This window comes from Callorhinus ursinus, unplaced genomic scaffold (assembly GCF_003265705.2).
Source record: "Callorhinus ursinus isolate GAN/ISIS: 27379988/994484 unplaced genomic scaffold, GSC_fseal_2.0 scaffold81, whole genome shotgun sequence".
Lineage (NCBI taxonomy): Eukaryota > Metazoa > Chordata > Mammalia > Carnivora > Otariidae > Callorhinus > Callorhinus ursinus.
Window position 1 is genome coordinate 2,087,960 of NW_027397143.1, and position 21,901 is coordinate 2,109,860.

Here is a 21,901-nt window from a genome sequence, read left to right on the forward strand (position 1 = left end):
GTCCTCACAACCACCCTGAGAGGCAGGAACATGAGGCCCAGAGAGGTCAAGTAACTTGCCCTTAGCCACACAGCTGGGAAGCCTAAAACCGAAGTCTAGATTCAACGCCCTGCCCTAAACGGCCTCCCCAAACAAAACATATGCCATATTGTCCCCAAAGCAAGGCTCCCTTATGCAGCACGCTTCCCTTTTCTTGCTGCTGTCCTCACACCAGGCAGTGTGTATGCTCCTCTCACTATGAACTCCCACCACTGAAGAGCTCCCTCCATGCAAAGAGTCCTGAGCTTCTTCTCTTTCCTGAGCTGCTTCTCTTTCAGGATCCATCTGTCCATAAAGCAGAGACATACATTCCCTAGTAGACATGTATGCAGGTGTTCTGTTTCTTCCCTGGCACAAATACATCCATCAAGCATAGCCACATATTCCTTTTCACGTATAGAAGTAGTGAAGAGTAGATAGAGGGTATTGCTGGGAAGCCAGGCTGTTCCAGAAGAAGGAAGAATGATTCAAGGCCAGGGTGGACCGCTCACTGCCAGGGTTCTCACGCATTATCCAAGTCAATGACTTACAAGATGGCGCACCAATTCCCAAGTCCCAAGCACAAGGCACCTGGGAGAGAAGAGTGCTCATTATAACGAGACATAGTGAGTCCCAGTGAAGGAAGTCACAGACTGGAACGAGAGGTGTGGTGACCAGGACCCGGACCCAGGCACAGAGATGGACAGCCCAGGGGAAGCCACAGCAAGGAAAGGGATGTGCGTGACCACCCCAATCAGGGCCGGGAAGAGAGTGTGACTACCTCTGGCCAGTGAGCTGTGAGCAAAAGGGACCTGTGCCTCTTCCTGGTCGGAGTATTTACCTGCCCACAGGAGACCCTGCAGAGATCACTCCTTGCTACCAGCAATGTCGAGATGGTAGCTGCTGTCTCACCCAGGCCCTGAGTGACAGAGATGCCAAACACGTAACAGGAGCAGGAAATAAGTATCTGTTGTCGTAAGGCCATAGCACAACCTTCGCCACCCGGACGAAGGGAGTGTGGCATCTGTGTCCCATCTAAGGCAGACGCCTGCAGGTCAGTCCGAGTCCCTGCCAGGTGGTAGCTGCCTCCAGAAAACCTTGAGAGGTCGTAGCTCTGAAGAAGGAATCAAGTGGGAGGATCCCCTTTCTAGGGAATTAGCTCTGGATGGAAGGAGAAGGAAAAGACTCTCATGGGCGGATGTGAGTTGGTGTTAGAATTTGGGGCCTGTGCTTGTACCCACTGAGCTGAAGATTGCCAGCCCGAGTCTAGATCAGAGGGAGATCACCAGGCCACCAATGGGCACTCGATCTAGGATGGCCACAGAGCCCCCACTGGAGTGCGACCTCCCCACTCACCAAGCCCACAGAGCAGCTGAGCAGCCTTGCTGGGCCACCTCCCATAGAAGGAGCTCTGTTTCCTCCAGGGCCATGTCTACCAGCCCACATGTCAGGAGGTTATTGCCTGTGATGGGCTGGCATACCCTCAGGGTGCTTAGGGTTCCACGTGTTGGGCCAATTCCAGTCTGGTTCCCTCCAAGGCCCTGGTGGGCTGCAGTTACTTGTGGCTAGACTTGTATGACAACATCAGCCCAGGCCCCCTTTGGGAGAACATCCCCTCCGTTCATCTGGGTCCGACACCAGGCTCAGCGGTGGGAGGACTCAGGCTTGGCTAATCCCAGCACCACATCCTCCGGGCACCACGATGGCTCGGAGTGAGCACATAACCAAAGTAGGCCAAGGAGCTGGAAAGATGTGAGACCGTGAGCCTGAAGCTGCTGGTGCCCCTCTGCCCCCACGTGAGGAGACCCCACCCGAGGAAGAAGCCAACACAGAGAGAGCAGGGCTCAGGCCAGAGAAAAGTCAATTCCTGGTGTCCTCACATGACCACCTGGCTCACCCAGGCCTGAGGCCAGCCTGCTGTGGATCTGTTTGTTATGTCACTACATAACAGGTGATTCCAAAAATGTATGTCCTAAAAACCTCCAAACATTTATTATCTCACTATTTCTGCAGGTCAAGAATCCAAAAGCAACTTATCTGGGTACTCTGGCTCAGGGTCTCTCCTGAGACTGCTGGCAATCTGAGGCTGGGGCTGTGGTTTCATCTGAAGGCTCCCTGGGGGAGGACCAGCTCCCATGCTTGCTCACGTGGCTGCCGGCAGGACCCAGCTCTTCGTGGGCTGCAGGACCAAGGGTTACTGCCACACCCCAGAGCAGTCACCTACCCCAGCATAAGCAAGCCAAGAGATGGCAAGACAGTGTGTATCCAAGACAGGATCCATAGTCTATTTCAGAAGGGAATCTCGGTCCTGCCCACACTCAAGGGGAGAGGACTATGCCAGGCTGTGAATACCAAGAGGTGGAGTCACAGGGGCCCTCACAGAGGTTGCCTGTCCCAGAGATGCATCTCATTCATGTGTGTCAGGCAACCTCTCCCGTCAAAGTCAGTTTGAGTTGTGTTATTGTCACTTGCTATGAGAGTCTTGAGCAATGCACTTCTTCCTTGGGGAAACCACAGGAACCCCAGTCAAGGGCAGTGGCTGGTCTCCGGGGTCCAGCTGGTGTGCCCCACACCAGTGGGAGAAGAGCTCTGGCCACATCTTTGAGGAGGAGTACAAAGTCCAGCCAGAAAGAAAAACCTATTTCAGGGCCAGAGAGCAGGAAAAGGACCATGAGGTCAAGGACAGAATCAAAGGCAGGAGCCAGGCTGAAAGAGGCTGAGAGCGAGCGGGGGCTGGGGGGAGAGGCCAGAGTGCTCAGGAGGTGGACTTGTGGGAAGTACTGGGAGGGTGTTGAACCCCCAAACGCCGACAGGGGTGAGGCAGGTGATGTAAATCAGTGAGGCAGGTTGGTTATAAGAAAAACAAATCTATCTTTTGTGTTGCCCATTGAGAAAGGGGTAAGGGTACGCGGAAATATTTCCTCGCCACGATAAAGAAGGTGGGGGTCGATCGGTGGTAAGTGAGGACGCTAGCAAAGCCAGAAGCCCCTACACAGCTGTCAGGGTGACAGCACCCAGCACCCCACTACCATGGGTATGCAGAAATGGGGGCCAGATCGGATTTCTTGGGCCAATCTTCAAATCTGGGTCTTCCAAAGTAAGCCCGCCTCCTAGTAAATGTTGAGCCCACTTAAAGTCAGTTATGTGGACAAAACAAAGCACATCCCCCAGGTCACCAGGTTGAGAACCCCAGAATAAAGGTCCTCAGGCAGACAGCCCCCACAACACACCCTTCTCCACTGGCCCCGGAGGAACCAGCAAGCGCCTTCTTCCACCCAGCCGCCCAGCCCCTCTGGCAACCGGAGTGATTCTGCCACTGCGGCAGGATAATTTATTGAAATATTGATTTGTGTTTTGCTCTCCCCTTGTCTCTGCCCACTTCAAGAAGGCAGCCTGCCACGTGCGTTCTCAGGTCCCATGGGGGCCTGGGCGACAGGGGCCAGAGCAGAGGTTGTCTGGGCTCTGAGGACACTCCCCGGGGAGAGGGGCAGAGAGAAGGGCTGGGAAAGGGCTGCACCAGGACGGAGTGGTCCTGCGGAGGCAGATCCCAGAAAACTCTGGCCGTGTGCTGGGCTCTGGAGCGCGCGGCCCAGATGGGTTTCTGAGAGATGGAGGAGGAGGGTGACGTATCCTATGTCTCTGCCCATGTCCCAACTTTCTCAGGGCTCTGGCCCATCTAAGACGTGCACAAGGACCCAGGACCAGGATCCTCATCCTTGATGGGTCTGCAGCATTCAGGAGGGCGTGGGTACGCAGGGGCCAGCCTCTGAGCTGACAGTCACCTATGCCCCTTGGCAGGCACAGGGCCCCCGGCTTATGGAGGAGGGAGGGGACACAGGAGGGGGGCACTGCTGGTGCCCTATCAGCAGGGTCCAGATCATAGTGGCAGGAGATGAGCAGGGGAGGTGTGGGGGCTGGCAGGTGAGGGAGGAGGGGGCTTTTGACTTTGGCGGAAGGTGGCAAGGGAGCCTCCACAGGACGTGTGAGCAGAGGACTGCGAGCTTGCAGGGGAAGTGTGGGGTCCACAGTGCCTGGGGACAGAATCAAGGGATTGCCTTTTCCTGCCCGGCTTGCTTGCTTGATAAGAGCTTGGCAGTTTTGCTTTGGGGCGCTCTCGCACTTACCCAGGTGCAGCCCCTGCAGGTCAGTCCGAGTGCTCTGCCCACCCCTGAGCATTGCTGGGCCTGGGACCAGAGTGAGGCCAGAGGAGCAGAGGTTCAAAAGGACTAAACAGGTTGAAGCAGGTTTTTCCTGGAGGAAATGCCCCCAAAACCACCTCCCATGTGCTTCTGCCTCCTGCACCCCAGATTTAGGCTTTCCTCCACCTGCTCCTCCCAGGTCCTGAGAGCCACCTGGCCTTCCCACAGGCTCCCGGAGCTTCGGAGGGCTCCTGGCAGACAGACATCCAAGCAGACGAGCGGGAAGACTCCAGGACAGGGGTCTGGGCCAGCCCACATGGCTCACTGGGACTCCGACGGTTCCTCCTGCTGCAACCCAACCCCATCTCTGCCACCCAGTCATACCCACACAGCCCTCTGATTGGCCTCACTCTGCGGGGCCCCAAGGACCCTGCCCTGTCTTTGCCATGGACCGCGGCTTGTGACCTGCGACTCTCCTCCCAGCGAGGAGAGGACGCCTCTATTTCTCCCATCGGGATCTCCTTCCAAAGTGCCAAAGTGCCAGAGAGAGTTCTATGTTGCAGTTAAGAAAGCTTCTCACACCTGGCTCGCCTAGATCACCTGCGTTCCTCCCAGCCCTCAAGGCACCTGTCTCTTGGCCACCTGCTCGCCTCTGCATGGGTTTCTTTAGGAAACCTGTTGGTACAACTCGCCTGTTCCCATCTGTGCATGGATGGGGACCATGCGTGAGCCCAGCAAGTGGGTGGCCGCAGCACCGGCCCAGGACCTCACAGATGGGATGCTCCTCCCCCGGGGGGAGCTGCGGGCTCCAGCTGCACAGAGCGAATTGCAGCGGAGTGGCGGTCACACCATGTTCACTGTGGAAGGGCCATTTCTGCGGCCCGGGGTGGGGTGGGGGGCTCGGTGGTAGCTCCAGGTTTATAGGTAGCCCCTAAGTTAAGCTGTACAATTGCCCTAAGATATAAGTGCTGTTATTATCTGGAGGAGGAACTGTATCAGGGCCAACTGAACAGCCCCAAGTCTCACTGCTTACACCGGAGTGGAGGTGGGTCTGGAAGGAAGGGAAAGGAAGGGCGGGGCCCCAAGGTGGCCACCAGGTGGCGCTGCGGCCACAAGAACGGCAGGGCTGGGCCGGCTGTCAGGACACCGGATGCCGGGCCGTGGATCTGAGCCCAGGCAGGCACAGGGCAAAGGGGACTTTGAAGGCCAAAGCAACCTCTGGGGTCGCACCCTACACACGCCAATTAAGACCTGTTCAGAAGTTCTGTTCCAATCATTGCTCTCTGACATTTCTATTGTCTGCCCTTGAATGAACTGAATTGTTCATGTTCTTCCCTCCTTCCGTCAAGGACCAGTAGCTTGGAGGTGGGTCTAGCAGCCTGGAATAGCACCCAGCCATGGGGCGGCTATACTGTGCAGCCCCACAGATCCCAAACCTGTCCAGCAGCTCGCCAGGCCACGGGCAGGTGACAGGTGGGGCTCACCTGGGCAGTACGAGAGTCCTGCAGTTGGAGACCTGCTCATCTCTCCTCCGCGTGTGTTCTTGGACAAGTTACCTCACTGCGCTGAGCTCCCCATCTGCAGAATGGGTACAACCACAGTGCAGAGCCAGGAGCACAAGGGCTTCTGTCGGTGACGGTCAGCACCTACAAATGTTCCTTGTCCCTGTCGCTGTGCTGGCAATGATCCTCACTGTCAGGTGGGGGTGGCCATGAGCCTGCCCCATGGATGCTCTCTGTGGGTGAAGTGAGCTCAGAGCTCATCATGAGGGGCATCTTGGACGAGCAAAAGGCCTGAGGCCAGAAGGCGAGCCCCTTCTTTCTCTGCCTGGGACTCCCATACCATGAAGACATGCTCCAGACATCTTCCCAGAGGCTGGGAAGCTATTTCCAGAGAAAGCCAAGCTGCCAGCATGGGATTCTCAGCACAAACCTTCCCAGGCTTAGCCATGGCAGGCCTCCGAGGGATGGAGCCCAGTCCCTACGAATCCCCGTGCTTCTCTGGACCTTGGGAGGTCTGGCTCGGGAGGTAGGCCGGGATGACGGGGGCCACCCACCATTAAGTTGGGGCATGGGACCCAGACTCTGGGGAGACAGGACTGTCCCTGAGGTGCTCCAAAACCTCTCATACAGATAGGGCAGCCGAGGTCCAGCACCGGTGAGCACTGGCCAAGGACATGCAGTAAGAGGGACGGTGGCACTAGGCCCTGGGACACAGACCCCCTCGCTCCCAGCACTCTCTTCTCTTGCCTCCCACTAAGGGATCCACAACCAGAATTTCTTAGACTCTCCCCTCCAACGCTGAAAAATTCCTCCAAGTGCTCCACACTTGGTCTTGACTTGGGTCTTTCACGACCAGATACCTTATGTTCTTCTCTGATTGTCCCCAAGTCTCTGATTTCCATTTGCTTTGATTTCCATCATCCTAGGAAATATTTAAAATGAGAACAGTTCAGTAGCTTTGGTGCCTTCTCAAAAAAATCAATTGAAAAGCCAGTTGCTATGCAACCCTCAAGTGTTGCTGATGTTCTGCTCCCTGGCTGATGGCATATTGTACAAAATAAGATAATCTCTTTTCTTCTTCTTCTTTTTTTTTAAGAAATGGAGAAAAATGTTGTTTTAGGAAAAACTTGAGGTAACTCAGAGGCTTCTCATGAGCTGGAGGACAAACAACATGTCACTCGTGTAAACGCTACCGACTTTATCCCCTCTGGAGCTTCATGGGGTCTGGGGACAGCTTGGGGGAGCTGGTCTATTCTCATCACAATTTGGAATGAACAATAGGATCTGAATATGTGGGCCGCCTTCTGCCCCGAGTCTGTCTTGGCCTCATAGCCCCAGCCGAGAACCCCCAGATCTTGGGGGGCACCGCTCCATCCCCTCTCCTCACAGGGGTCCCAGCTACAATCATCTTGGCTTGCCTGATGCTTAAGCCCGTCCAGGGATGGGGTTCTCCCTCCTTGACAGCAAACACGAGTTTCCTGAAGAGAGCTCACCAGAATGCACCTGCAGATGAGCCAAACTCCACCTCCAGACTCCCCAGTCTAGAAGCCCTGCCCAATTTCTCCCTGAACGAGCAGACCTCATTCCCTCCGACACAAATGCTGGGCCTCTCATTCCTCAGACCCTGGCTGGGCAGTCATCAGCCCGGCCACTGCCACTGGGGCCACCCCCTGCTCGATTTCCTTGAAGGTGCTCCCCTCGAAGGAAACTCTGAAACGATATTGTTTCGTTTGTGACTTCATGGGGAGCTCACGCTCCACTCCTGGAAAGCACGCAGGACCCTGGATCGACCTGCTCTTCCTGCTCCCACGATGCCCTGCAGAGACCTCCAAACAGGGCCTTGTCCCCGGTGGCTGTGCAGAGCGGGGTCTGCGACCGGCGGACACACCCTGTTAACTGTCCCCAACGAGATAAGTGCCAAAACGAGAAAGCTTTCTAGCAGTCTGATGGTGTGATTTTATGTGAACGGAACTTGATAATAAAAAGTTTGGGCTGGTCTTTTTGTAGATCTTGGTTTTGTCACATTTTCCTTTTCTAATAATTCCTTTTAAATGTATTTTCCAGGAGTATCGGTCCGTGATGGATCTTCGGGGCTGGGGAGTTGTGTGTGTCTGGCTCAGTGACCTCGGTCCTATAGCCGCTCTTCACGGATGGTCACTTTCCTGTGTTGGCTGAGGCTCCAGGTCAGTGGGACGGGCCCTGCTTTCCCGTAGCCGTGGCTCCTGAGTCCTGTGGCCCGTGACTGTGCTCACGTCAATCGACCAGAGCCCACGGCACGCCGCACGGTCCCTGGGTTCCTAATGCTCTGTGCCCAGCAACACGGGACCAGCAGCCGGGGCCCCCCCCAGTCCTTCACGTCGGGGTACCTGTGCCGCACCAGCCCCCCTGTGGTTGGCCAGCTGTGTCGTCCTAACTCTACTCTCTCCCCACCTGCCCTGCTGCAGTGTGTATCCATCGGGAAGTCGAGAGCCACATCGTGGAAGCTCAAGGAGGACCGAGCATCAGTCAGGCCCCGTAACTTTCTGGAATCCCCCAGGGCACAAAATGGGCGCTGGCCTCTCCCAGAGACCTCCACCACAGCCTCACAGGCCTGATCTGGGCTCCGGGGCTTCCAGGGGACGGGCAGGGTAGGGCAGGACAAGGTGGGCAGAGCATGGGGTGAGCTTCGCTTACAGGAGACCGGGCAGCCCAGCTGAATCCCCAGGGGCCCGCAGAGGGCCAGGCTGAGGGGACTGGGGATGGGCAATCCCCTACATCCTGCTATGCTCTCTATCCTGACTCTTCCGATGTCATCAGCAGAGGTCTGAGGCCAGTCTGCTGAACCCGTGGCTGGGTACAGTGCGCGCTCTCTGGATTTAGCTCTGAAGCATGCATACTCCAGAGTCTCCCTTCTAATTCCTGAACTCCTTCCCAGCATGAAGTCAGTGGGGCTGGGAGGGGCATTGGTCTCCCTGTGCCCCTCTCGGTTTCTACTGTACTAGTCCTGGTCTCGCTGAGGCTGCCCTACTGCCCAGGTGAGCTCCAGCCACCCACCTTGCCAGTTGTGGTCTGCCCATGTCCCCATAAGTCGCTGGGAAGATCAGGCTGCAGCCTGACAATGGGGTCCGTGCCCCCTCCCCTTACTCCCCACTCTGCCTATGGGAGATTCAGGGGAGGGGGTACCCACATGGCCCTGGCAAGGAAGAACCCCTTCCCACAAGGCGGCATATAAGGGGCAGGCCAGACTGGCCTCGGCCATGAGGTGATTTGGCCTCACCTGCAGGTAAGGCCGCACACCTGTGGCAGCCTGCATTCCAGCCCAGATGGCTTGCTCAGAGGTCCCCTAAGCATGCAAGTGGCAGGGTCCCTGAGCCCAACCACAGGAAAGGGGAGACAGTGACCCTGAGGGCAGAAGGACACAGACACTTTCCCACCTGCCCCCAAGCCACCACAGAGAGGAGGTGCCAAGTGAAAGCAGGAAGTCTCTTCTATGTCCTCCTTCAAATCAGGAATAAAATGTTAGACATGTCAGAGCCCTGTAGCATACCACTCGAGACCCTAATCGGGCGCATTCAGTTAAACGGGATTACTTGGACTCTACCAGTTTTAAATGCTTTTTAAAAAAATGTAAACCATTTTTTCATAATTAAAAATACACTATTTTAAAAGAAACATGCTTATCATGATATACTAAGAAAATTCAGTAAAGTGCAAAGAGGAAGATAAAAACCCATGGCCTACTGCCCAGAGAGAAGTATCAGTTACCTTTGATGTATTCCTTCCAGTCCCTTCTGCATAAATGCTTGTGCACAAAACTAGGATCTTACTGTAGGTTATAGGCTCCTTTTATCAAAAAGCAAACAAAGTTAACTTTGGGCTGTAACCATTCCCCAGTGCTCTTTAGGATGCTTTGGAAATAGGATTTCCTGGTGGCCCCATATTCTACCACATAGACATATTAGAGTTTAGGGCGCCTGGGTGGCTCAGTTGGTTAAGCGACTGCCTTCGGCTCAGGTCATGATCCTGGAGTCCCGGGAGCGAGTCCCACATCGGGCTCCCTGCTCGGTGGGGAGTCTGCTTCTCCCTCGGACCCTCTTCCCTCTTGTGCTCTCTATCTCTCATTCTCTCTCTCTCAGATAAATAAATAAAATCTTTAAAAAAAAGACATATTAGAGTTTATTTAATTAGACCCCTATGAGTGGACAGTTCAAATTTTCTCCCATTGTTTATACTCAGAAATGAGGCCATGGCCTTTGTCTTCTTCCTAAACCTTTGTCCACAGCTCTGACAACTGCTTTGGGATAGAGTCATAGAAAGGAATGAATGGGGGCAGACACGAAGAACCTTTTTAAGGGCAGTGGTGAGGATTGTCACATTTCCTTCTAGAAATATGTATGCATTTATACTCATATTGGAAAAGCATTATCGCTTCATCTGCCCAAACCAGCAGTTAAATCCCTTTCTAATCTTAACACCTTAATGCTTTAAAAGTGGTAAACGGTTTTATTTATTTCATAGTACAATTAGATATTTTCCCCCTTATTTTTGGCCATTGGTATTTTTCTTCTGTGTACTGTGATATCTACTGCCAATTCTCTTTCTCCTATGATTGGTAAGAGCTCTTCAAATATTAGGATATCTTTGCCATATTGCAAGTGTTTTTCATGCTTGGGCTTTGTCTTTTAATTGTTTCTTGACAGAAGCTTTATATTTTCAGTATTCAAATATATCTGTCTTCCCCTTTCCAGTGCCTTCTCTTGTACTTAGGCTTAGGGAGCCCTTGGCAACCAATGTTTTCTTCTTGATCTTTGTGGTTTAAGTCGTGGAATGCGTTATTGGCCTGTATTTATCATGTTATATTTAATTTACAATATATGAAATGTGTATCAGTCCTACATTGATTTATGACACTTAATAACCATTTCACTTACATTTATCACAAGGTATCTATAGGAAGTGTGTTTTCAGAGCTACAGAGCTTATTCAATTGATCTGTTCTTGCTTATGCAGATACGGTATGATTTTAATTTTTTTCACTTCACAAGATGTCTGGAGTAAATCTCTATTTGCTTAGCTTTCAAGGTTTTCCCAGCCAGTCTTGACTGGCTTCTTAGGCTTCCAGATGAATCTTGGAATCATTTCATCCCAGTTCCAATTATTAATTTGGGAAAAATCGATACCTCTACTGTCCCCACTCTTCTTGTAGGGAGCTCTCATTTCTATTTCTTTCCTTCCAGTAACAATGAGCAATTTTCTTCTGAAAGGTCCTACATGTATCTTGTTAGGATGAGGCCAGGTATTTTATATTTTTGACTACTAGGGCCTTGTGGGTTCATGAAAAAATTAGTGATTTTTATAGAATTATCTTATATTTGGGGGCGCCTGGGTGGCTCAGTCAATTAAGCATCTGCCTTCGGCTCAGGTCATGATCCCAGGGTCCTAGGATCGAGTCCTGCATCGGGCTCCCTGTTCAGGGGGGAGTCTGCTTCTCCCTGTGCCCTCTGCTCCTGCTCTTTCTCTCTCTCTCTCGGTCAAATCAATCAATCTATCTTTTAAAAAAAAATGTTTAAAAAAATAATTATCTTATATTTGGCCAGTTCACCAAGCTTCTTTATTAACTCTAAAAGCTTTACAGCGGATCCTCCTGGGTTTTCCAGGCACACGATCATCAGCAAACAATTTTTACGGTTTTATCTGTTCTTTTCCCACGTTGGCTCCATGTCATAAAGACACCGTTAAGAATTTGCAGAACCTCAGTAACAAAGTTACCTTCTTGTTGCCAACTTTACTGTGACTGCCTCCAGACGGGCAGCATTTCCCAAAGTGAGTGCTGTAGAACACTGACTCCAGGAGGAGAAGGGTTCCATTGAAAAACAGGTTTGAGAAACCATGTGTCCTGATCTGTCTCTTGAGATTGACTGGGGACGTTTCTGTCCTAAAGCCTCTGAGAAATTCTGCTGTCAGGAATGCTTGTTCCATGTGCTTTTACAAGCCTTTCCCAGACTCATTCGACTGTGGAATCCCTCTATTTTCCTATGTGAACATCTATGAACATCCTAAGAATTAGCTAGGCAGAACGCTTTTGGGGACATGTGCTGCTTTCTCCACCTTTAAATAAAATCTTGGTTGTCATGTTACCATCTGTTTTCACAGATTTTTGAATACCAGGAGATCCTCACTCAGCTCCTATGCAACTGATCATGCCCCTTGCCCCAGTGGTGCCTTCAGCATCAGGGGCTCCTGGGGCTCTTTCTTAGCTGCCCCCCAACTCGGCATACTTCCCTGTGCGCCCCCCCACACACCACTGGTGCCTTTGCGAGCAATGCTCAGCTCTTCTCTCGAAGCTCCAGACCCCCATGCCAGGCTCTTCCTGGCTGTCTTTACTGGGATGGCACCGGGCACCTCAAACACAACACATCTCAACTGAACTCATTGCCTTTCTGCCCAACACTCTGCTTCTCCTCCTGTGTTCTCCATCTCAGGGGTCGCCATCATCATGCACTGGGCTGCCCAAGGCCTGGGCCCAGCATCTCTCCACCTTCATCCATCCACTCAGTACCCATGCCCTCCAGACTTGGCCTCCTAGCAAAGTTCTTTCTTCTCTTTTCTCTCTCTCTCTCTCTCTTTTAAAGATTTTATTTATTTATTTGACAGAGAGAGAGCACAAGCAGGGGGAGTGGCAGAGGGGGAGGAAGAAGCAGGCTCCCCGCTGAGCAGGGAGCCCGATGCAGGACTCCATCCCAGGACCCTGGGATCATGACCTGAGCTGAAGGCAGACGCTTAACTGACTGAGCCACCCAGACACCCCCCAGAGTTCTCTTTTGTCTGCCTTCTTTACTCCAGCCTGTGGCCGTGGTCTCAGTATAGCCCATAGCTGTCCCCCCTTCAACAGCTCCCGCACCCTCCCCAGCCAGGCTCCCACCCCCCATTCTACGTACAGGAGTCCAGGATTGTCTTAGAAGTGTACATCGGGTCCTGGAAACATCCCTGTGCTGGTTCTTCTCCCTTTTACTCCCTTCCAGTCGCTTGACCTGACTCCGTGAGGCCTGCCTGCCCCACCTTTGTCCCCACAAGTCTCTGGCCCCCTGTTACAATTGTTTCCTCGTCTGTACCTCTGCCCTAGAAGCAGGTCTGGAGGTTGGGGACCACTTCAGTGGCCCAGCACAGAGCTTGGCACACAGAAACCCTTTGTGAGTTATGTATTAGATGAGGAGCTTTTGTCATTCGGCAAACTGATGTGATGAACTGTATGAACAGACTTCCTGAGAAGCCAACGATTGCCTTATTCCAAGGATAAACCCTATTTTATCGTGGTGGGAGTTTCATTTTATGCGTTATTGAATTAAGCTCTTAAAGCCTCAGGATTTTTTTACAACTATTTTTAGAAGGAAGACAGGTCTGTACATTGTCTTGGACATGCTACCTTTGGCTATAACTGGTGGATGTCAGAATATATATATATATACGCTCTGAAACAATTTCTATGGTGTTCTATTATCCTTGCTTAATAATTCCTTAGAAATGAATAAGAATGCACTGCAAAAATAGACAATCTGACTCTCAATTTAGAGGTAATTTTCAGAGAACTTTGAAAATGCTGGAGAGGTTGAGCTCCCACCATGGTTATGGGACGTATTACGTTTTATACATATTCTGGAGTCGGCTTTGAAATATTCTCATTTCCCAGGAAATCCTTGACTTGCCAGGATCTCTGTCCACCTTCAGGTTCTGACTCTTCTGCAAATGGCACACTGGGGTCGCGTAGAGTATCTACCGGCCCGCAGCAGTGAAGGGGAGAAGAGCCACAAGAAGAAATGGCTTTGGGTGGGGACAGTTTAGCACAGAGCCCGCCAGGGCGTGGTTTAAATAAACCAGGCTCTGCTTCCTTGGGAAATCAACACTTTTTAGGCTAAATGAGAGCCAGAGCTTTGCCAGCCCAGGTAAGCAATGAACGGCGCACAATTTCCAAATTTTTCTTTTGAACTAATATGGGGCAACCGGAGGGAGGGGGTGCAGAGGGGACGCAAGCTGCCACCTGGTGCCCAGACCAATCTGTGGCTATCCTCTTTCTACCTCCAGGGCTGACTTAAAGTTTCCCATTGCCCTCCTCCAGGGGTAAAGGGAAGGGGTGGGAGATATAATTGTGTTCACACCTCCCCAAACCCTCCTATAGCCAGAGGAGGGTGTGTGCATCCCCTCCTCCACTGATTACTCTGAGCCTGTGGAGAGGATGGGAGTGGGCCTGAATGGGTCTAGCAGCTGCCTAGTGTGGCAACTTCCCCAAATGCCTCCGCTTCTGCCCAGATAAGCATCCTGGTGTAGGCTACATTATGCACACCCTTCCTAATCTTTCAGTTTGTGCTTCCCCTCTCTCTCCTTTTCTAGATTCATATGCCAGAGGTTTGCTTTGGCCAAAGCTCCCTTCTTGATTAGGTCAATTATTTCTATGTCCTAATTTTTTCATTTCTGCTTTTCTGAAACTTACTTCCTTATTTTTGTCCCCCCTAGGTTTTTGGTTTGTGGTTCTTGTTGACATTTGTGTTAACATTACTGAGTTCAGTGCAGGGTTAGTGTGTATTCATTCTCTCTTGTGCAGTCTTGGGAAGCACCTGCAAATTTGCCTCTGAATACAGCTTTGGCCACACCCCATAGGTTTTTGAGTTCTAGTACTTTCATTTTCATTAGTGTTCCAAGTAATTGCAACGCTCATAGTCTCCTTCCTAGCTGGTTGTTTTTGAAATGTTTAAAGACATTGGATTTGGGGTGCCTGGGTAGCTCAGTCAGTTAAGCGTCTGCCTTCAACTCAGGTCATGATCCCAGGGTCCTGGAATCGAGCCCCGCTTTGGGCTCCTTGCTCAGCGGGGAGTCTGCTTCTCCCTCTGCCCCTCCCCGCTGCTCATGTTCTCTCTCGTTACCTTTCTCTCAAATAAATAAACAAAATCTTAAAAAAAAAAAAGACATTGGATTTTTTTTTTGTTAACATATCCCTTCCCTCCACCCTATTTTAGGGTACCGAGTCAGAGAATATAGCCCAAACAGTTTTAGCTGTAGAAAATTCACTGCAATTTTCTTTATAACCTAAAGCGCTTTTGTAATTTTCAAGCATTCTATGATTCCTCAAAAAGAAGGCATATGTTTCTGTAGGGCAAAGAAAAAAATGATATAACTGCTAATTTAACATCATACATTATTATTATATTATTCGAAACTTCTATGCCTTTTAAAAATGTAATCTGTTAAAGGTCTTGAAAAGAGTATAAAAAATTCCCGCAGTTAGGTTTTCATCAATTTCTCCCTTGTCCTCACAGTCTGCTTTGATATATTTTATGTTCTCTGTGGGGAGCACAACAAAGGACCATGACTGGTGTCCTCACTGTGGCCACTTCTACTTTGGAGTGACAGGCTTCCTGGGTAAAGAGAGTGGGCTCAAGATCCACTATTCCTGGAATTCACCCAGCCATATGAACCCTTCGTTGTCATTTTTTAGACCACGGGCCTTGTAAGTTGTGTGCAGTTGGATCTTATTTTTGGAGACTGAGATCCTCTGTCTTTGAGCACAGGAGTTTAACCCTGCACCTAACTACCATGTCTGATGACTGATTTTGTACATACTGAGTGAAGTCGGACCATGGCTTCTGGAATTCGGCTGTGAGGGTGAGAAGCCCAACTCCCGAGGAGCCAAATGACACTGTCCACTCACCCAGCACACCACCAAGCTGCTTTAAGCCTCAGTGTTCTTATCTGTGAAATGGGGATCATCCGAGCTCCAGCTCCCCATTTGCCCTTGGACTCAGTGAGTTAACATGATGTAAGGTCCTTCTGAGCGGCCCGGCACAGAGCTCCCTCCTTTCTCACCACCAATCCTTTCTCTGTACCCACTTAGCTTTCAGCTCACTGTCTAGGGTCTTTCTCCTCCTACTGCACAGACCCCCACACGCTGCTAGGAAAGACAGCTCCAAGTCTGACAGCAAGCAGAGGGGGGGAAGGGCAAGAGAGCCCAGTGAGGCAGACGCTGCACAGAAGAGGACAGAGAAGCTGAGACCGGGAGGACACAGGTAGCAGAGGGGGGCGGGAGGCGAGGTGCGGGCCCAAGTAAGCTCCTGTTCCCGGTGCTTTGACACCTGGGGCCATGCTGACCCTGGAGGGACTGCCCGTCCTGGGGTCAGCCAATTCCTAGAGATACTAAGCAACTGGCTCTGGAGCATGCTTTTCAAATGCAAACCAACGAATTCAGAGTCCACACCCCCAGCCACCTCCCTCAGGGGGCTCTCACACTCCAGTCACCCTGGGCAGGTACTGGCTAAATGTGGCCCAGAGCCCACAGGAATGACTCACGCTAGCCAGTCCTACGACCGCTCACCCCGCCTCTGCGGGTGACAAACCATCCTTTCTATGGCAGTCATCTCTTGATAGGTTGGCCTCCCCACGCCTGAATAACAAAACCTACGTTTTACAACACGAGGTGAGGTGAAAGGGGGTCAGGAATATGGGGGTGGCTCACAAGTTCCTCGTTCCTTTCAGGTACCACCGGGGAGCTGGGGACAGGCACCGAGGCTTTGGCCTTCCGAAGACGCCCGTGCCTCGCTGGAGGGCCCCCTTCATCCCACAGTGAACAGGGGCCCTGCAGTGTCAGGAAGACACCAGCAGCTCACTCACCTTCCCGTAGCTCAGCAGGATTATCCGCACCAGGACGACATTGATGTGGGCCCCCAAGGACTCGTCATGATAGATTTCGTTGACCTGAAAGACAACCGGGGAGGTGTCAGCAGGAACCACAGGCCCAAGGACCACCTGCCGCTGACAAGGTAGGGCCCGGGGGAGGCCCAGCCGACTCACGCACGCTGTGCCGTGCCCTCCGTAAAACAGGCTTAACAGTCCCGGTCTCATGAAGTTTTGTGAGCACTGAATTTCCCCATGTGTGCAAAGGGTCGGTGCTGGTGAAAACAGTAAGACGCCAAATTTGTCACCGCACGAGATCAGATCGCCTGTAGCCCCCCATGAAGGCATGGGGGGGGCAGGGCGCACACCCTACACACAGAAGCCCTTGCCCAGCTCTGAGGGTCAAACTCGATTTTTTAGTCCACAGTAAGACACTAGCCCTAAAAGCCAGTTTTTCTTAAGAGAGTTTCTCTCTCTCTCTCTCTCTCTCTCTCTCTCTGTCAAATAAATAAATAAAACCTTAAAAGGGGGGGGTGGGGTAGGGCGCCTGGGTGGCTTAGTCGGTGAAGCATGTGCCTTCGGCTCAGGTCATGATCCCGGGGTCCTGGGATCGAGCCCCGCATCGGGTTCCCTGCTCAGCAGTGAGTCCGCTTCTCCCTCCTCCCCTGCTTGTGCTCTCTTTCTCTGTCAAATAAATAAATGAAATCTTTAAAAAAGAGAGAGAAAGAGAAAGGGTTTTTTTAATCTCCAAAGTGTTGCTTTATCTCACAGGCAAGCCTAGCCAATTTGGCTCACGGCCTTTGACCGAAAGTCATGGTGTAGAAGCGAAGAAGGTGGTGACACGGGGAGGTCCTGCTGCAGCTGGAGGGGGCAGGAGGGAGGAAGGGGCAGAGAAAGGCCGGGCGGGCTGGCTAAGTTTCACTGTACTCCTTCCACCCCCGACCCCCAGCCTATGCCTCGAGTTGGGGGAACAGGGCAGGGAGAGTAAAAACAGCCCCGATATTTGGGAAGAAGCCAAAAGTAGAGAGAACTTGGTTCTGCTGTCTGGGACCTGGGAGGGGACAGGTTCCTATCGAGAAGGGGTGGCTCCAGAGGGCCCAAGTGGAATGCAGCTCCCAGCTACACTTCGGGGATCCAGGGACGGTGGGCAGGATAGTTGGGGGCTGGCTTGTGGGTTGGTCTGGGGTTGGGTGGGGGGGCACTGCTGGGCCTCAGAGGGAGCCCAGGGGGTGCTGGCCTGCAGGAGAGGAGGCAGATGTTGCTTGGCCACAGAAGAGAGAACAAATGCCGACTGACCCCAGCTGCAGGGCCTCAGTCTGGAGGGTCACTGCCCAGGGCAGAGCATGCTGGGACAGATGTGTGCAGATGCAGGGTGGCTAGGCCATGCACCCCCCCCACCCATGGGGAGGAGGGGCAGGGGATGAACAGCCCTTCTATGGACTGAATCGTGGCTCCCCCAAATCCACTACTCCCAACATAGTGCAATTTGGACGTGGGGCATTTGAGAGGCACGTAGGGTTACATGATGTCATGAGGGTGGGGGTCCCCATGATGAGATTAGTGCCCCTACAGGAAGAGACCCCAGAGAGCTCCCTCGCTCGCTCTCTCACTACCATGTGAGGACACAGCAAGGAGGAGGCTGTCCTCAAGCCAGGAAGAGAGCCCTCACTAGGAACCAAATCAGCTGACCCCTTGATCTTGGACTTCCAGCCTCCAGAGCAGGGAGACATTAATGTGTGCTGTTTAAGTGACCAGCCTGCCGTATGTCGTTAGAGCAGCTTCAGCTCTAAGACAAGCCCAGAGTCAGAGATTTCCCTCTCACCTGACTCTGCCCCCTAAAGCCTTTGGAACTCGAAGAGCCTGAGCCACCTCTCATGGGCTGGGTCCCATTTTCCCTTCTATTCTGGAGTGAGGGGGGCATCAGATATAAGAACTAACGAAAGCTGCCTTTTTCCCCACGTGTGAGCTTTGGTGTGTAGATGTCCATCCTGCCACACATACAGCCCCCAGCCCAGCAATGAGCCCCTCACGGATTCGAAATGGGACTTCTCATACTGAGCCACCCTGGCCTTTCACGGAGCCCACCACCCCCTGGGGGCCAGAATCGCCTGGTCTGGCCTCTCCTTCTCCACAGACCTCAGCAGGTACCCAGCACACTCCTCCTTCTCCACGGGAGAAAACTACTGGTCCCACTGCACGTCCAGCACTATGTTAGCGTTTGGGATTTGGCAGTGAACCAGTCTGGAGCTGGCCCTCTGTCAGGAGGTAGGAAGAAACACTCAGAAGTCACAAAACCAGCTTTACGATCACGACGATGCTGATGAAGACCTTGAGGGACAGGCAGGGAACCCAGAGGGCATATTCACGGTAAATCTGCCCTGGTGAGGACTGGTGGGCCCCCTAAAGATGTGGCATTTCATCTCAGAGATAAGAAATGGGAAGGAGTTAGCTCAGCAAAGCCAGGATGGTGCTCCTGGCAAAGAAAGCAGCATGTGCAAACATCCTGGGGTCAGAGGCCATGACATGTGTTCCAAGGATTGGGCAGGGAGAGAGAGCCCTTGAAGCCAGACCACACAGCTATTCAGGTAGTGAGAAGGGTTCCAGTTCTATTCGAAGAGCAGTGGGGGATGTAGAGCTGTGACAGAAAGATGACTCTGGCTCACCTGTGGAAAGCAGATTCAAGTGCCCACTATAGCAGTCGAGGTGTCAAGTGTGGGGCATAGATTTGGGGGTGAGTGGAGAGAAGGAACAGATGTGAGGAGTGATGTGAACTGGAATGGGGGCACCTCCTACACAGCCCCGGGACACTCTGGGCCGGCTCAGCCCCATCCCCTTGTTGGCAGATGGAAGCAGTACATCTTTGCTGTGCACAGAGTCGGGGAAGGAAAAATGTCTTGGGGGCGTCTCTCAGAGCCTCCTCAGAAAACGAGGGGCTCAAGGCTCCCTTGACAGCCTGACCGTGGCTCTCCGGGGCCCACACTCTAATGGCACTTCTCAGAGCTGGTCTGGGATGCACCTCGAGGGCACCTGCCTGCCTGCGTGCCTGCTGAGGCTCTAAGCCCAGGGTGTGACAAGCTTTAGGAAGACAGGCAACCTGCCCTGATATTCAGAAGGGATTCAGGGCTGAGTTCACAGAATTCGCTCATTTTATGCTCCCAACAGCCCTTGGAGGCCAGAATGAGAGGTCAGTCCCACCTGAGCCATGGGGAAGCTGAGGCTCTGAGTGAGGGGGTGCTTGCTGGTCCCCACAGGGAGGAAGGAGACCCCTTCCCACTTCCCACATCCTGGCCCAGACCTTACCCACCAGGGCCCAGGACCCTCCTGTTCCCCTGCCCCCTGCCACTGTACCCATCTCAAGTAAGGGGTCCTGTGTCCTTGGATACTGAGTAGCTCTGACCCTGACTCCTGATTCGGGACTGGACATGAACAGAAGCCCAAGAACCCCACCACTCAGCATTAAGCTCTATGAGGCAGAGGCCCACATCCTGCTGGGGGTGGTGGTAAGGCGACCAGAGTCTGGGGTGTCAGGCCACTGAGCGGGGGCCAGGCAGGGGAGGCCCTGCCTTCAGAGCTGCCCGTCGGCTGCCAGCTCGGATCGGCTGGGCTGGGCACCCTGCCCCCAGCCTCCCGGGCTGCTGAGGAGCATTCCCAGCAGATAGCCGGCGAGGAGGCCAGGCTGTGGGTCAGGCTGGCAGTTCAGGCCTACTCCAGAGACTCTCCCAGCCCTACCTCCCTGGTCACTTCCAACTGTGGTGGGCCTTCTGTGGTTCTCTTCCCGAGGAAGCCTCTGTCCCTTCCAGAGGGCCCACGGCTCCACGCAGGCTGCTCCTCTCGGGGAGTCAGCAGGCTGTGCCCTGGCCTCCCTCTGTGACACCTCTCCGACAATGCAGGGCAGTGCTGAGGAGAGGGGCCCCCACTGCCCTTTGCCTCCGCTGGCCTGAGGAGGGGGCCGTGCCCTGCCCGCCAGGGGAACATGAGCCTTCCAGGGACCTGTAAGATTGCCACAGCCCTTGAGCCCACAGGGTGCTGCTCAGATGCTAGGAGCCGGCAGGGCCCACCTGGCCACGGAGACCACTGGGAACGATGAGTACAGTTTCCAGGGAAATGCCTGCATCCTTAATAGGAACACAGCTACAAGGCTTCTGCCGAGCAGAGAGTCACCAAAGATGGAAGGCAGCCTCCAAACATCTCCCTCACGTCTCCTCATGTCCTCCCTTGACCCCGACCCAGTCTCCCAGACAAGCAGGCAGGGGCGGGGGCTCCCCAGCGCCTTATTGCCTTTTATGCTGCCCACACCCCCGCCATGCACCTTCACCACAGTCACCACTCAGCGGATCCAGCTTCCTCTTCCTCTGCCTGAAACCCTCAGTGCCCCCCCAACCGCGCCTTCAGGGGAGCAGCCCCAGCCCCTCAGGCTGGCACTCGGGGCCCTCTCGAGGCTGGCCCTGGCTGGCTTCTCTGTGTTCTGCTTCAGCTACTCCGCCCTGGGAGCCCCCGGTCTCGACAGCTCCGCCTTCTGCCAAGCCTGGCTGCCCTCTCCAGCTGCTTGTGCAGTGGCCCATCCCTGGAACTCCCTCTCCCCCTCTCCAGCCCCAGAATTCTTGAAATATCTGAAGAGCATCTGCAAAAACAAAGTCATGGTAATAAATATGTTTCAAAGAAGGGGAAGAGTTATGCTTCAGCTTAATTCCCATCCACTCCAAGGCCTTCCTACTGCAACTGGAATAAAATCAAAGCCGTGCTGCCTCTTCTCAGGCTGCCCTGGTCTTGCTCACTGTGGTCCGGCCACTGGCCTCCGTGCACCTTGTACAGAGAGCCCATCCTGACCTCCGGGCCTTTGCACTTGCTGTGCCCACTTGTCTACTCATGCTTCCCCCCCAACACGACTGTCCCTGCTCACCCCAAAGTACCCCCTAAGGTAGCTGCTCCCAAACTGGACTGTGCCCTTGATATGAGAGGCACCTTTCCTCCTTGCTCACTGCTGTGTCCCAGCAGCGTCTAGCAGCTAGTAAAGGCTCAGTAAAGAGTTCTGAATGAATGAATAACTTTGGAGAATGTGGAACAATAGGAAATGGGCAAACTGTGTGACAGCAGTGGGGCCCATGATGCCCGGTAATGACTGAGACCCCAGCTAAGTGCCCAAGTGTGTTCCCCACCCCCACCCACCTCCCCCGAGACCTGTGTGCTGGGGAGAAGCTGCTCTCCTCTGCCCAGACCACAGGGGGAGGGGAAGCCGGGACAACGTCCTTGAGCCTTGTCTTGAGAAATTGATCCTGGAATCTTTAAACCTTGGGGGAAAATGTTCAAAGCCACAGCCTTTCTCGGTGCAGAGAGAGGCCAAGGGCTCTCTTGTTTGGGGAAACACACTGTAATGCGCCTTTTGCTTATGCGAAGATGTGGCCAAGCTTCTGTTCTGGAATAGACAATAAGGAAGGACACAGGCTGTGCATGATAATGTAAAAGTTCGCCTTCTTTGTGGCAGAGTTCCACCCTGGCCACCAGCGAGCCCTGGCAGGTGGCCGAAGGCTGCTGGGCAGAGGTGACTTTCTCCTCCGCCAGGAGGATGCGGGGACGGGCTGGCAAAGGGAAGACTGGGCTGGGGCT

At 53.2% G+C, this 21,901-nt stretch overlaps 1 protein-coding gene across 1 annotated transcript in view; it reads right to left on the reverse strand.

Annotated features, from left to right (window-relative positions):
- ADAMTS2 (ADAM metallopeptidase with thrombospondin type 1 motif 2) overlaps positions 1-21,901 on the reverse strand; it is a 224,122-nt gene that overhangs the window by 55,176 nt on the left and 147,045 nt on the right. Inside the window, exon 5 of the mRNA XM_025862620.2 lies at positions 16,295-16,378. Within this exon, the coding sequence (XP_025718405.1) occupies positions 16,295-16,378 (84 nt within the window). The remainder of the gene's footprint in view (positions 1-16,294; positions 16,379-21,901) is intronic.